This window comes from Sus scrofa, chromosome 7 (genome assembly GCF_000003025.6).
Source record: "Sus scrofa isolate TJ Tabasco breed Duroc chromosome 7, Sscrofa11.1, whole genome shotgun sequence".
In the NCBI taxonomy this organism is placed as follows: domain Eukaryota; kingdom Metazoa; phylum Chordata; class Mammalia; order Artiodactyla; family Suidae; genus Sus; species Sus scrofa.
The window spans coordinates 58,015,953-58,032,200 of NC_010449.5; the positions used below are offsets into that span (position 1 = coordinate 58,015,953).

Here is a 16,248-nt window from a genome sequence, read left to right on the forward strand (position 1 = left end):
GGTTCTGGGGAGAGGTAAAGGGGGCTTGACCTTGCTCACTGATTCTGACAGGCATTGTGCTGGGCACTGGGGATTAGAGTACGGCAATGCAGTCGGGGTTCCTGCCCTGGATAGTTTACAGTCCACCCTCTTGTCCTTCATTAATTCATTCATTCTGTCTCTGTCTCATTCATTGAGTCATGCATTCAAGGAAATATTAACTGAATATTCAGTACCAATCCCCCTGGGCTTCAAAGACAAGTAAGACGTTGTCTTTACCTACCAGAAGCTCAGGTGAGTCAGGATAAGTAAAGAGATATTCCTCCATCAGTGTGACCAATGCCCTGAAGTGGGAATGGGAGGGCACCGATTCCAGCCTGGGTTGAGCATGGGGATCAAGGAAGGCTTCCTAAAGGAGGAGGTGCTTAAGATGAGGCAAAGGCTTCAGCCCATATTCCCCTTCCTGGCTATATAACTAGAACTTCCCTCCCCCTCATTATTCTTCCCAATTGCAGATTGACTGCCACAAGGTAGTGCTATAAAGTTAGGTAAATTTGGCTGTTTTTCGTCTGTTTGTCTTTTTAGGGCTGCGCTCATGGCATACAGAGGTTCCCAGGCTAGGGGACGAATGGGAGCTGTAGCTGGCGGCCTACACCACAGCCACAGCAACGTGGGATCTGAAACTTATCTGCAACCTACACCACAGCTCATGACAACGCCAGATCCTTAACCCACTGAGCAAGGCTAGAGATCAAACCTGAATCCTCATGGATACTAGTCTGGTTCATTAACCACTGAGCCATGACGGGAACTCCCTAAATTTGACTGTTTTGAAAGATATGATATGCAGGCCTCTGGCTCCAAGACCTAATTTCATTGGCGCAGAGTAGATCTAAATCCCTATGCAGAACTGGCATTTGACAGAATAAAGGCTTATGAAATACAAAGCCCAGAAGCCCAGGTATTAATTTGCATGGAGAAATTCAACTGTCAGGCAGACCTGAATTTTTCCATCAATAGATCAAGGCAGTTTGGCCTGCTCCTTAGAAAGCCCATTTACCAGAAGGCTAGCCCGCTGAAGCTAACAGGATGGGAAGCCCCAGGATGGGAAGAGGGGATGTCATGACAAGTCTTTCAACCAAGAAAGCTTGCATTCTTGTCCCCTGACATAGGGGCAGCCTTGATTCTCAGGACTCAGTTCAGCCTAGTATCTCCAGGACTAGAGCTTGAATATGCTTCCCCCAGCTGCTTTTGGGACACTTCTTTTTATTTATTTTATTTTATTTTACTTATTTATTTATTTTGTCTTTTTGCCTTTTCTAGGGCCGCTCCTGTGGCATATGGAGGTTCCCAGGCTAGGACTCTAATAGGAGCTGTAGCCGCCGGCCCAGGCCAGAGCCACAGCAACACGGGATCCAAGCCACATCTGCAACCTACACCATAGCTCACAGCAACGCCGGATCCTCAACCCACTGAGCGAGGCTAGGGATCGAACCCGCAACCTCATGGTTCCTAGTCGGATTCGTTAACCACTGCACCACGACGGGAACTCTGGGACACTTCTTTTCTGTAATCTCTCTTCTTTTCACAGAGCCTCTCTCCAAACTGGATTTAACAACAGCAGCAACTTCCTTAGTGTTTGCTGAATGCTAGACTCTGTTGTAAATGTTTACCTCTATTAGGGATAGTCCCAACCCCCTGAGTGGCCCCCAGCCATCATGCCCATGGCCTTCAGTTGGTTCCCAAATGCTTCAGTCACACATTCACACCTTGGATTTACTCCCCTATCTATTGGGGAGGGTGGTTTCTATCCCTGGCCACTCTCTTTCTAGGTGCTTGGGAAAAACTCATTCTTTAGCTTCACAGAGATTTCCAGAAGCTTTGTCTTCTATTCCTGACCCTCTTTAAACCTATGGGTAACAGGACCCCCAGTTACCAGTCTCAGGCAACTGCAATAACCTTTATGGTTTCCCTACACCCTGTCCATTCCTTTGGGGCGAATTTCCTTTATTAATAAATTCTCCTCACATTATTCTAATTGGAGTGTGTTCTTTCTTTGCTGCTGGGACTCTGATTCAGGCACAGGAAATAACATCTATCCCCCAGACATCTCCTCCTTTAGGAAAGGAATCAGCAAGGGAGAATGGTGGGGCCAGTGGTTCCCAGGCTGACTGCTGGTGGCAGCATGGCGGACACACTGGTCTATGACTATAGTAATGCAGATAAGAGATGAAAAGCGCCTGAGATAGGGCAGGGGTAATGACCGGAGGAGAAGTAAATTTGAGATTTTATGGAGGTAGAATGACTGGAATGACAACCAACAAGCTGTGGGTGTTGCAAGAAGAGTCAACCCACATTTTTTTTAAGTAATTTTATTTATTTATTTGACTTTTTTTTTTTTTTTTTGCCTTTTTGCCATTTTTTGGGCCACTCCCGCAGCATATGGAGGTTCCCTGGCTAGGGGTCGAATCGGAGCTGTAGCCGCCAACCTACGCCAGAGTCATAGCAACGCGGGATCCGAGCCACGTCTGCAACCTACACCACAGCTCACAGCAAAGCCCGATCCTTAACCCACTGAGTGAGGCCAGGGATCGAACCCGCAACCTCACGGTTCCTAGTCGGATTCATTAACCACTGAGCCACGACGGGAACTCCATCACTTACATCTTTAGATTTTCTCCACCGGCTACTTCGCCACTTCTCTGCTTACCTTTGCACCAAATTCCTCAAAATAGCCATCTTCTATACTAGCTGCCTGCACTATCTTTCCTCTCTTTCTCTTCTTAATCCCCTCTAGCCATTCTTTCGCCCTCACACTACTGAAACTATTCTTATCAAGGTCATTGGTGACCTAGGAGTTCCTACTGTGGCGTAGCAGGTTAAGGGTTAAGAATCCTGCATTGTCACAGCTGTGGTTCGAATTCAGTCCTTGGCCTGGAATTCACATATGCCCAGAGTGTGGAAAAAAACAAAACAAAACAACAAGAACAACAAAAAACAGTCATAGGTTGTTATTCTCAGTCCTCCTCTTACTCAGCTTCTCAGTGTCATCTGACCAGAGACTCCTTCCCCCAGGACACCCTTTCTGGACTTGTACTGGGAAGACCATTCTCTCTTGGTTTCCCTTCTACTGCATTGATTCATTGTCTTCTCACCAATAATCCTTAACACTAGTAGAGTGGTCCTCTTGTTTTCTATCCATATTCACTCCTTTAACAATCTCACCCAGGCTCATGGCTTCAAACACCATCTTTCTGTCAATAATACCCAAAATTTTAAGTCTCCAGCTCAGGCCTTTCTCTAAAATATTAGACCCACATATCTTTTTCTTTGACAACTCCCTTTGGATGTCTCATAGACATCTCCAACCTAACATGTCCAAAATTGAATTTCTTTTTTTTTTTGGCTATGCCCACAGCATCTCAAAGTTCCAGGGATTGAACCCTAGCCACAGAAGTAACCCTCACCACAGCAATGACAACAGTGGATCCTTAATCTGCTGAGCCATCAGGGAACTCCAAAAATTGAATTTCTAATTTTGTCCCCCAAATCTGTTCTACTTGGTGGCCTTCTCCTTATCAGATGATGAGTACTTTCTTCCATTTGTTCAGGTGCAAAACTGGAGCCATCCTTTGACTATTCTACTTATCCTGGGACTCCTCTCTCATTGGCATCTCTTTCTTTCTTTTTTTTTTCCTTTTTTTTTTTTTTCTTGTTAGGGCTGCACCTGTGACATATGGAAGTTCCCAGGCTAGGGGTCAAATCAGAGCTGTAGCTGCCGCCTACAGCAACGTCGGATCCGAGCCACATCTGTGACTTAAACCACAGCTCACAGCAACGCTGTATCCCTAGCCCACTGAGTGAGGCCAGGGATCAAACCCATGTCCTCATGGATACTAGTCGGGTTCATTAACCACTGAGCCATGACAAAACTCTGGCATCTCTTTCCTAGTCCCAACTAGTACCACCTTTCTTGCCTGCATCACAAGCTTTCCAATTGCCTCTGTTTCTACCCTGCCTCCTGACAGTCTGTTTTCAACATATTAGTCAGAGTGATCCTTTTAAAGCATAAGTTAGAGGTCAGTTCTCTTCTCAAAACCCTCAGTGTCCTCATCTCACTCAACCTAAAAAAACAAAGTCCTTACAAGGGCCTATGAGCCTCTGTTATCTGAGCCCCCTTTCCTCCCCTCCTAGCCCACGCTGCTCCAGCCAAGATGGCTTTGTTTCTCCAATTCTAATATGCCAGGCATATTCCTATCTTAAGGCATTTGCACTGTTTCCTCTTTCTGAAATACTCTTCCCCTGGATAGCCACATGGCTAACCCCCTATGAAATATCACCTTCTCAGTAAGACCTACCCTGACATGCCCTGTTTAAAGTTACAGCCCATCCTCACCCCAAGCTCTCCTATATCCTACCCAGTTTTGTTTCCTGACACTCATCACCTGCTAACAGATATAATTTACTTATTATGTTTATTGTCTGGGGACAAGGAAGTTAACCAAGAGTTATAAGAGAACTCCGCTGTCACCTTTTTTCTTTTTTTTTTTTTTGTCTTTTTGCTTTTTGTAGGGCCACTCCCACCGCATATGGAGGTTCCCAGGCTAGGGGTTTAATCAGAGCTGTAGCCACCGACCTACGCTACCGCCACAGCAACGTGGGATCCAAGTCGTGTCTGCAACCTACACCACAGCTCACAGCAACGCCGCATCCTTAACCTACTGAGCAAGGCCAGGGATCGAACCGGAAACCTCATGGTTCCCAGTCAGATTCGTTAACCACTGAGCCATGACAGGAACTCCTCCACTGTCACTTTTAAGGTCATTTGTGATTACATGAGACTCACCCAGTTACCCAGTTAATCCAGGACAATGTTACCATCTCAAGATCTTTAATTTAATCACATCTGCAAAATCCCTTTTGTCATTGTAAGGTAGTATTCACGGGTTCTGGGTAGACACCTTTGGGGGGCCATTTTTTTTTCTCTCTTTTTTTTAAGATTTTTATTTTTTCTATTATAGATGATTTACAATGTTCTGTTGGAGGGGCCATTTTTTACTTGCCCCACAATCCAATAGAAAAATAGACAAAAGACAGGGAGAAGCATTATATAGAGGAGGAAACACATATGAAATCTTTATTTACCAGGAAATGCAAATTAAAGTCACAATGAAATACCATCACACACTCACCAAATTGGCAAACATTTAAAAAAATCTAACACCAAGCGTTGAAAAGAATGGGGAGCAAAGGGAAGTCTCATGCACTGTCAAAGCAATATAAAGTGGTACAGCCACTTTGGAAAACAATTTGGCAATATCTAGTAAAGCTGAACATGCACTTTACAACTCAGCAATTCAATTTGAAGATGTATAGGAGAAGCTACTGCATATGTGCAAGGAGAAATCTAAAAGAATGTGAATGGCAGCACTGCTAAAAATAGCCCCTCCAAAAAAATCCAACAGGAAATGGATTAATAAATTGGATAAAACCAAACAATAGAATATTACATAGCAGTTAAAAAAAAAGCAACTGCAGCCATGTATAATAAACTCCACATGATGCCATGTCTTCTAAGCAACACTTCTCAAATGTATGTGTACAAATTACCTTGATATCTGATTAAAAGTAGATTCTGATTCTGTAGGTCAGGAATGGGGCCTGAAATTCTGCATTTCCAATAGATCTCTGCTGATCCTCAGGCTACACTCTGAGTGAGACGGTTTTCAGGGATGCATTTACAATAATAAAACTGTTTTTCTTTTTCTTTTTCTTTCTTTCTTTCTTTATTTATTTATTTACTTTTTTGTCTTTTTGCTATTTCTTTGGGCCGCTCCGGAGGCATATGGAGGTTCCCAGGCTAGGGGTCGAATCGGAGCTGTAGCCACTGTCCTACACCAGAGCCACAGCAACATGCGGGATCTGAGCCGGGTCGCTCGCAGCAAAGCCGGATCGTTAACCCACTGAGCAAGGGCAGGGACCGAACCCGCAACCTCATGGTTCCTAGTCGGATTCGTTAACCACTGCGCTACGACGGGAACTCCCCTATTTTTCTTTTTAAATGAAGGGTAAAAATAAACACTAAATTGAGGAGAGTAGCTACCTTTACCTCTGGCCGGGAGAGTGGCTGGAATAGGTAGATGAGGTGGTCCTAGTGACCCTTATACTGGCTGTGGGTCCCTAAGTACTCATTATACTTTGTATCTTACATATGTTACATACAGTATTTTCCATATGTCAAATACTTTATTTAAAAAAATAAAAAGCATAAAAAACCCACAATGATCAGCGAAGAAGCTAGGTGGCGTCAAAGTCTTGAGCAAATAAAGAGGTTAGTCCTGTAGCACTACACTAAGATTTTTTAAATTTTATTTTAACGCTATACTGAGATAAAACAGATATTGCCAGCCGAAAATGTGCTAAACTTGTTAACTAAATACTTGGGACCAGAAATCCACCCTGACAAGCTATTTCGCTTGAGCCGAGATTAAAGGGTCAGGACTTGTACTTACTATCCAAGCTTTTCAAACTTACTGGGTTTTATGAATCACCTGTCATTCTTGTTAACAATACAGATTTTGGGAGTTTCCGTAGTGGTGCCTTGGTTAAGGAATCCAACTAGGAACCATGAGGTTGCAGTTCGATCCCTGGCCTTGCTCAGTGGGTTAAGGATCCGGAGACGCGGCCTCAGATCCTGCGTTGCTGTGGCTTTGACCTAGGCCGGTGGCTACAGCTCTGATTAGACCCCTAGCCTGGGAACCTCCATATGCCGCGGGAGCAGCTCTAGAAAAGGCAAAAAGACAAAAAAATAATAAAAATACAGATTTCTAGGTGACTCCTGTGTCGATCCGATTCAGTCCATGTAGGAAGCAACCTGGGAATCAGTATTTCATAGGTTAGGTGGATTCCAGCCCCACTTGGCAGAAAGAAACTGCTCCGCCCACTTGGTGATTAACCTGGGGTTCGTGGGCGGTGGAGATACCGGGTCAGCCCTGGCCTGCTCCAGGAAGCACCCCCCACCAAGGTGGGAGGACCCCGCCACACACACAACGATCAATTAGCACAGTAGATCAAACTAGAGCGGCAGTCTTCCGTCTTTCCCGGAACTGGTCTCTTTTGCTCTTGTGGGAGAGACTTTGAGATCCCTTGAATGGCAAAAGTCTTAAAGAGAGGAAACTATTACAGCACCAGGTGGTAAATCATTTGCAACTTAAAACCGCTCAGCCTTGCCTCGGGACCGCCCCCTGCCTCCGTCAGCAGTTCTGCCCGGCTTCTCTTGGAGAACGCGGAGAAAAACGCGAGATACGGACTCAGGGCCGTGACTCCACTTTGACCAATGGAAATAGGGGGCGTGGCACCGAGCCTTTCTTTCATTGGCTCAGAGTTCCCAGGGTGGCCCGGGCTTGGCATGCGGGGGCGGAAGTCGCTCGGGTTCCGGAACACGCTCTGAGCCTCTGGTCCAGCGGTATCGGAGCCGCCATCATGGTGCGGAAGCTTAAGTTCCACGAGCAAAAGCTGCTGAAGCAGGTGGACTTCCTAAACTGGGAGGTCACCGACCATAACCTGCATGAGCTTCGCGTGTTGCGGCGTTATCGGCTGCAGCGGCGGGAGGACTACACGCGCTACAACCAACTGAGCCGTGCTGTACGCGAACTGGCGCGGCGCCTGCGGGACTTGCCGGAGCGGGACCCTTTTCGCGTGCGCGCTTCGGCAGCGCTGCTGGACAAGCTGTATGCTCTCGGCCTAGTGCCCACGCGCGGGTCGCTGGAACTATGCGATTTCGTCACTGCCTCGTCCTTTTGCCGCCGCCGCCTGCCCACGGTGCTCCTTAAGCTGCGCATGGCTCAACACCTCCAGGCCGCCGTGACTTTCGTAGAGCAGGGCCACGTGCGCGTGGGCCCCGACGTGGTCACGGATCCCGCCTTCCTTGTCACGCGCAGCATGGAGGACTTTGTTACCTGGGTTGACTCGTCCAAGATCAAGCGGCACGTGCTGGAGTACAATGAGGAGCGTGACGACTTCGATCTGGAAGCCTAGCGGGTCCTCCCTCCCTAGGACGGCATTTTATAGATGCAGAAGCCCAGACCTGATGCCTGAGATTCTGTGAGGACGCTCTCCCAGAAGTGTGTCAGCTAGTCGTCGGTTATTAAGAACTTGGCTCCTCAGCTACAAGCCACGCGCGGAGCCAAAGGGTACGCCCGTTTTCCACGAATTTTTCTTAGCCTTTGGACGATTTAGAATTAAATGACTGCCTTTAGAGACCATGAGAAGCGGTTTTGTGCTTCACTGGGGAGTTGTTAGATTTTGGTACCTGAAACATCGTAGTGTGAAAGAAAGGACTTTGCGGGGGGGGGCACCCCTACATTTCCCTTTCATCTTCTTGTAGGACAGTTTGGTTTAACTTATTTAACTCGAATTCTTACTCCTCTTCTTGATTAAGCTGTGTACAGATGTTGGAGAGTTTGGTCTCAAGTTTTCATAAAATGGGTGATATTTTAGTGTTCTGAGTCTTTTTTTCTTGTTTAAAGGAATGCTCTCCTAATGCCAATAAATGGCTTAACTACCGTTAAAGTGTACATTTTTTCTTGTTTTCTCACATAGGGTCACATCTATAGGTCTCCTTGGTTCAGGAACCCAGAGAAGAGGAATAGTGACAGCAGCGATCTGCCTATGGCTGAGGCCAGCAGTAGGGCCTGCGTGTGGAGGTTGCAGGATGTTGTACAAGGCTGGACAAATTTGTTAGTTTACCAATCCCTTCCTTGGAATGAGTGTTTTGGCAGAGGCCTTCCCCACAGGGCTTCCTGTTGACATTCCAAGTCCAGGAAATACCGCATTAGAGGGCTGAAGTGTTTGCTTGCCTAAGGAAATAATCACCCTGTAGCTTGGCCATCTAGTGGTTAGAAGTGGCCCAGGAGGTTCCTGGAAACTTAGATAGTCTTAGGAGTGGGGCCCTCCAGAGGTCCCAGGGCTGCCTGCCCAGAGCAGAACCTGGACCACCTCTGCCCATCACAGCCCAGCATCACTCCCTGCCCAGCCTTTAGTTTAGACAAAGGTGAATTCTAATTCTCAGTTGGGGTGGGTTTTATAGAGAAGCCATGGATGGATTGGGAATCAGGGAACCTAGCCTGACGACAGTGGAGGAATATGAAGCTAGAGGCCCTGATCTAATCCAGCCCCCTCCCTGGAAGCGGGAGTAGGGAAACGACCTCACTCATGCAAGAGATTTTCATATTAAGTAAATCAGACAAACAGTGCATGATATTACTTATATGGGGAATCGAAAAGATGATAAAAATGAACTTATTTGCAAAACAAATAGACTCAAGACATAGAAAACAAATGTATGATTACCAAGAGGGGGCAAATTAGAAGTTTGGGATTAACACACAGTATTATATTAAAACAGGAGTTCCCGTTGTGGCTCAGCAGGTTAAGAACCCAGATAGTATCCATTAGGTTGCAGGTTTGATCCCTGGCCTCTCTCAGTGGGTTAAGGATCCGGCATTGCTACAAGCTGTGGAATAGGTCGCAGCTCAAATCTGGTGTAGCTGTGGCTTTGGTGTAGGCCGGCAGCTGCAGCTCCAGTTCAACCCCTGGCTGGTAACCTCCCCATGCCGTAGGTGAGGCCCTAAAAAGGGGGGGAAAAAAAAGAAAGAATGAGGAGTTCCCATGGTGGCACAGCAGAAACAAATCCGACTGGGAACCATGAGGTTGTGGTTTCAATTCCTGGCCTCGCTCAGTGGGTTAAGGATCCATTGTTGCCGTGAGCTGTGGTGTAGGTTGCAGACTCGGCTTGGATCCAGCATTGCTGTGGCTGTAGCGTAGGACAGCGGCTACAACTTCAATTAGACCCCTAGCCTGGGAACCTCCATATGCCGCAGGTGCGACCCTAAAAAAAAAGACAAGAAGACAAAAAAAAAGAATTATTGCTTAATGGTTACAGAGTTTGTATTTGGGGCAATGGAAAAAATTTGGAAATAGTGGTGGTGGTTGCACAATATTGTGAATGTAATTAGTGCCAGTGAATTGTGTACTTAAAAATGGCTAGGCGGGAAGTTCCCGTTGTGACTCAGTGGAAACAAATCTGACTAGCATCGAGGACGCAGGTTCTATCCCTGCCCTCGTCCAGTGGGTTAAGGACCCAGCATTGCCGTGAGCTTTGGTGTAGGTCACAGACACGGCTCAGATTTCACATTGCTATGGTTGTGGTGTAGGCTGGTGGCTACAGCCCCAATTCAGCATCTAGCCCAGGAAACTCCATATGATAGATACACACACATATACATGAAAGAAGCTATATATATATATATATATATATATACACACACATATACAGAGAGAGAGATAGAGATATATATAGTCTCTTTGGCACCATGGATTCGATCCCCAGCCGGGCACAGTGGGTTAAGGATCCACTGTTGCCAAGGCCAGGGATCAAACCCATGCTACCTAACCTAAGCCACAGCAGTGACAACACCAGATCCTTAACCCACTGAGCCACCAGGGAACTCTGTAGAATATAATAGGGGGAAATTTAAAATGTGTCTGGAGGGGACTGGTTAAATTACTGGATATCTTTACAATGAAGTACAACTATTAGAAGTTATTATAGCAAGATTTTAAAAAAAAAGAGTAGGACCAACTCAGTAACATTAATATGTTTTGAGGATCAATTTGGTATTATGTAAAGACTGAATTAGACATGGACCTGCCTGCATGGATGTGTAAAGGGCAGTAAGAAGGCTTTTCAGTCTTATAGGTGAGAAACAATGGTATGGATGGATCAGTGGTGGCTGTGAGGCTGGAGAGAAGTAACTGTGTTAGCAGTCTGTTTTGGAGACTATAATAGATACTCTTGGTACCTCAGCCAGATGCCCCTTAGTTGGTGAGGGTGCCCACGCCCCAGGTGCTGTCAGTGTTAGCCACCTCCCTCCTCTGGGGAATTGCCTCTGCTGACTTGAGCCTCCTCACCCTAGAGATGAAACTCCTTATCGCTACCTTCAATCACTGCTCTGCAGCTAGTGACTGACTGATAGGGGGAACAAAAGGCCAAGCCCCTCGCCTCACACTAGGGCATCTGTGGCACAGAGCCCCTTTGGGTCAAGCGGAGCTTAGGCCTTCCTTGAGTCCACATCCCAGCTCTGGTCTTTCTTCCCTCTCCTGCTTCCCTCACCTCTTGGAAGCTCTTTCCTTAAGGGTACCTTCTTGATAAATCACATTCCCTCCCATCCCTGCCTCAGGCTCTGTTTCTAGGGAACCTCTCTAGTACAAAGGAGGAGGACATGACTAATAGGAAGGAAGTAAGGACTGAGGCAAGAGACAAGCTTGTCTTCCCCCCATCCCCACCCCCCATCCAGGTGTCAAGACACATGGCAGCCATTCGGTGAAAGTGCAGATGCCTGTGTTGATAGCACAAAGCCTCCTGATGACCTTGTATGTTCACATGGACTCTTGGGCAGGCCTCATTGTCAAGTTAGGTCCAAGGGACTCTGGCTGGATCTGGAGAATCAAAATTAGGAGACCAAACAGAACTGGGAGCATTGTGGATGAAAGCACGTGGCTGCTATCCTGCCTGAGGCCTGCCGCCTCTCTCCCTGACTCCATAGGATTTTACAGGTGGACTGTGTCAAGGTAAAAATGCCTCTGACCACAGAAGTCGCCAGTAGCTGAGGGTTTGGGGCTCTACAAGCCAGAGAAGTAGCCAACAGAAGGGAAGAGGAGCGCTCAGGCCCCAGGTTATAGGAATTAGGTCAGAGCCTTGGCAGTGCCCAGCTCCGTGGCTACCTTGTCACCTGTACCTCTGGTCTTGCCAATTTCTGTATCAGTTATCTTTTGCCTCAATAATGGTGTGTAGCAAACCCAGCCCCAAATTCAGAGCTAAAACAATAAGCGTTTGTTTAGCTCATGAATTTGCAGGTCAACTGGGCAACTTCAGGTCTTTGCTGGGCTCACTTGGATTTTGTGATTGAGGATGTGTTGGATTCATGACTCTGCTGACCTTGACTGTGCTCTCTTTTAAGTCTGGGCATGGGCTGGCTGGCTGTCAGCTGGTCTAGGTCTAGGATGCCTTGGTTTGGGGTAACTGTGGCAACTTGGCTGGGGTGCATTTGTCTCATCCTCCAGCAGCAGCAATTAACTTGCACATCATTTTAATATCACTCTCAGTGTGCCTGTGGTGAGTATGACTGACATTGCACAACTCAGATCTCAGATTGGGACTTGAACCCACAGGCCAGGATGCAAACCCATGCAAAACCCAGATTAGGACTTAAACCCATGGGCTTTTTTTTTTTTTTTTTTTTTGCTACTGTGTGCAGTGGCTTGATGTGGAATATCAGTTCCCAAACCAGGGATTGAACCCAGGCTGAAGCAGTAAAAACACCAAACCCTAACCACTAGGCCACCAGGCAACTCCCCATGGGCTCCCCGCTCCCTCACTTCTTAGGGCTGCACCTGCAGCAAATGGAGGTTCCCAGGCCAGGGGTCGAATCACAGCTACAGCTGCTGGCCTATGCAGCAGTGGGGGACCCCAGCCGAGTCTGCAGCCCACACCACAGCTCTAGGCAATGCCGGATCCCCAACCCACTGAGCAAGGCGAGGGATGGAACCCGCAACCTCATGCTCTGTAGTCAGATTTGTTTCTGCTGCACCACAATGGGAACTCCTCCCCATGGGCTTCTAATTAAAATCACACACCTGGGAGTTCCGGTTGTGGCTCAGCAGATTAAAAACCCGACATAGTCTCTGTGAGGATGCAGGTTCAGTCCCTAGCCTTGGTCAGTGGGTTAAGGATCCAGTGTTGCCGTGGCTGTGGCGTAGACCTCAGCTGCAGCTCTGATTGGACCCCTAGCTTGGGAGTCTCCATATTCCGCAGGTGTAGCCCTAAAAAGACAAAAAAAAATAAAAACAAAAAACGCCAGAGAAACGAGTCTCATGCCATACAGAGAAGGCATGGGCTCTATCCCAAGAGGGCAGAGACTCAGTGAACCGGCTACTTAAATCTCTGGGTTTATCTCTAGGCTCAGCCAGCCTCGCGTGGTTTCCCAAGATCTAGTCATTCCGAACTGAACCGTTGTTATCACAGTATTTGCCAAAGCCCCTTCCCACTTGAATTACTGTGTAGTAAATAATTTAACCTTGCACTCAGGGATCATGGCCCTTGCTTCTGGGAGGTAATCCCTAAACCCTTGGAATGCCACACCTGATAGGAATGTCTTTGGTTACCTGGGGTCCTGGGAGCAGAGAGCAGCAATGTGATTAGGGTGGCTCTGAGCCACACCCATAATGTGATGGAGGGTGGGACCTTTGGGGCAGCAGCTGGGCTTATTGAGGGGGCTAAAAACTGCCCCTGGATGGACAGTTAACCATTTCTATGTGATGGAGCCTCAATAAAGACTCTAACCCAGTGATCTCTAGATGGCAGTGCTCCATTCGTGTTGTCATACATCGAAGCTGACAGAGCAAAGCTGTCCTGATCACATTAGGCAGAAGACGATGGAGCTCTGTGCTCTGGGCTTACTTCCCTTAGAGGACTTTAATCTGTATCTATTCCCTTTCCCATAACTGAGAATAACAACTTTCTGTGAGTTCTGTGAGTCTTTCTAGTGAATTGTCAAACCTGAGGATGGTTTGGGGAACCCCCGAAATTTGCAAGTGCTGTCAGAAAGGAGGACAATCTTTTGTGCATGGTATCCCCTCACTTTGCATTTGGCTACCTCTCACAGCTATTATTTTCTTTTCTTTTTCTTTTTCTTTTTTTTTTTTTTTTTTTTTTTTTTTTTTTTTTTTTTTGTCTTTTTGCCATTTCTTGGGCTGCTCTCGCGGCATATGGAGGTTCCCAGGCTAGGGGTCCAATCGGAGCTGTAGCCCTATGCCAGAGTCACAGCAACGCGGGATCCGAGCCGCGTCTGCAACCTACATCACAGCTCATGGCAATGCCGGATCGTTAACCCACTGAGCAAGGGCAGGGACCGAACCTGCAATCTCATGGTTCCTAGTCGGATTCATGAACCACTGCGCCATGACAGGAACTCCCAATTTTTTTTTGTTTGTTTGTTTGTTATTATTTTCTTAATCGTTTTCTTTACATCATCTTTCTTTCAACTTAAGTCTATTTTAAAAGGCAACTGCCCAAGGAAAAGCTTTGAGGATGTGAATATTTTAGAGTCACGTGGTCAGGTCTGCTAGAGAGGCCCAGACAAATTGCCTTGTTGCTTTTGGACTTAAAAGTGTATTGGGGGAGAAAAGACAGCCTGTTCAAGAAGTGGTGCTGGGAAAACCAGACTACCACATGTAAAAGAATGACATTAGAACACTCCCTAACACCATACACAAAAATAAAATGGATTAAACACCTAGATATAAGACCAGACACTATAAAACTCTTAGAGGAAAACATAGGCCAAACACTCTTTGACATAAACGACAGCAACATCTTCTCAGATCCACCTCTTAGAGTAATGACAGTAAAACCAAAAATAAACAAATGGGACCTAATGAAACTTAAAAGTTTCTGGGAGTTCCCGTTGTGGCTCAGTGGTTAATGAATCCGACTAGGAACCATGAAGTTTCAGGTTCGATCCCTGGCCTTGCTCAGTGGGTTAAGGATCCGGCGTTGCCGTGAGCTGTGGTGTAGGTTGCAGACGTGGCTCGGATCCTGCGTTGCTGTGGCTCTGGCGTAGGCCGGCGGCTACAGCTCCAATTCAACCCCTAGCCTGGGAACCCCTATATGCCACAGGAGTGGCCCAAGAAAATGGCAAAAAAACAAACAAAAAAAAAAAGTTTCTGCACAGCAAAGGAAACCCTAAACAAAATGAAGAGACAACCCACAGAATGGGAGAGAATCTTCACAAGTGAATTGGCTGACAAGGGATTAATCTCCGAAACTTAAAACACCTTCTGCAGCTCCACACCAAAAAAAACAAACAACCCGATCAAAAAATGGTCAGAAGATCTAAACAGACAAGTCTCCAAAGAAGACATACAGATGGCCGAAAAACACATGAAAAGATGTTCAACATCACTCGTTATTAGAGAAATGCAAATCAAAACCACGATGAGGTACCACCTTACACCAGCCAGAATGGCCACTATCAAAAAGTCTACAAACAATAAGAGTGGAGAAAAAGGAACCCTATCACACTTTTGGTGGGATTGTAAATTGGTGCAACCACTGTGGAAAACAGTATGGAGAGTCTTCAGAAAACTGAAAATAGAACTATCATTTGATCCAGCAATCCCACTCCTGGGCATCTATCCAGAGAAAACCAGGAGTGGAAAAGAAACATGTACTCCAATGTTCACTGCAGCACTATGTTCAATAGCCAAGACATGGAAACAACCCAAATGTCCATCAAAAGAGGAGTGGATCAAGAAGATGTGGTACATATACACAATGGAATATTACTTGGCCATTAAAAGGAACGAGATACCGGCGTTTTTAGCAACATGGGTGGACCCAGAAATTATCATGCTAAGTGAAGTCAGTCAGACAAGGAGACACCAACATCAAATGCTTTCACTGACATGTGGAATCTGAAAAAAAGGACAGAATGAATTTTTTTGCAGTATAGATACTGACTCACAGACTTTGAAAAAGTTATGGTTTCCAAAGGAGACAGTTCAGGGGGTGGGGGGATGTGTTGGGGTTGTGGGATGGAAATCCTATAAAATTGGATTGTGATGATCATTGTACAACCATAAATGTAATAAATTCATTGAGTAATAAAAAAAAAGTGAATTGGGGAAAAAAAGGAGGGGGAGTTCCCTTGTGGTGCAATGAGTTAAGGATTCAGCATTGTCACTGTAGTGGCTTGGATTGCTGCTGTGGTGCAGTTTTGATCCCCGGCCTGGGAACTTCCATGTGCCTTAGGCACAGCAGAAAAAAAAAGAGTGGGAGTTCTCGTCATGGCTCAGTGGTTAACGCCCCACTAGTATCCATGAGGACGCATGTTCAATCCCTGGCCTCAATCAGTGGGTTAAGGATCCAGTGTTGCTGTGAGCTGTGGTATAGGTTGCAGATGAGGCTCGGATTCCACATTGCTGTGGCTGTGGTGTAGGCTGGCAGCTGTAGCTCCGATTGGACCCCTAGCCTGGGAACCTCACATCCTGCAGGTGCGGCCCTAAAAAGACAAAAAAAAAAAAAAAAAAAAAAAAGTGAATCGAAGATATTCGGTACCAGTGAAATTATGGGAAAAAGGCATCCAAGTCATAGCAGGTGGGTGCCAAGTAAAGAATGTTGCTCACCATCCAGCTCTACAAGGACTGAGT

The 16,248-nt window shown here is 46.4% G+C and overlaps 1 protein-coding gene across 1 annotated transcript; it reads left to right on the forward strand.

The window, feature by feature from the left end:
* On the forward strand, window positions 7,416-8,544 carry IMP3 (IMP3, U3 small nucleolar ribonucleoprotein). The gene has a single exon (NM_001243292.1). The coding sequence runs from the start codon at window positions 7,462-7,464 to the stop codon at window positions 8,014-8,016; it is 555 nt and encodes a 184-aa protein (NP_001230221.1). The 5' UTR covers window positions 7,416-7,461; the 3' UTR covers window positions 8,017-8,544.

What these genes read in the sequence shown, in the direction of transcription:
- IMP3 (NM_001243292.1), top strand. Translation starts at nt 7,462, where the DNA reads ATGGTGCGGAAGCTTAAGTTCCACGAGCAAAAGCTGCTGAAGCAGGTG.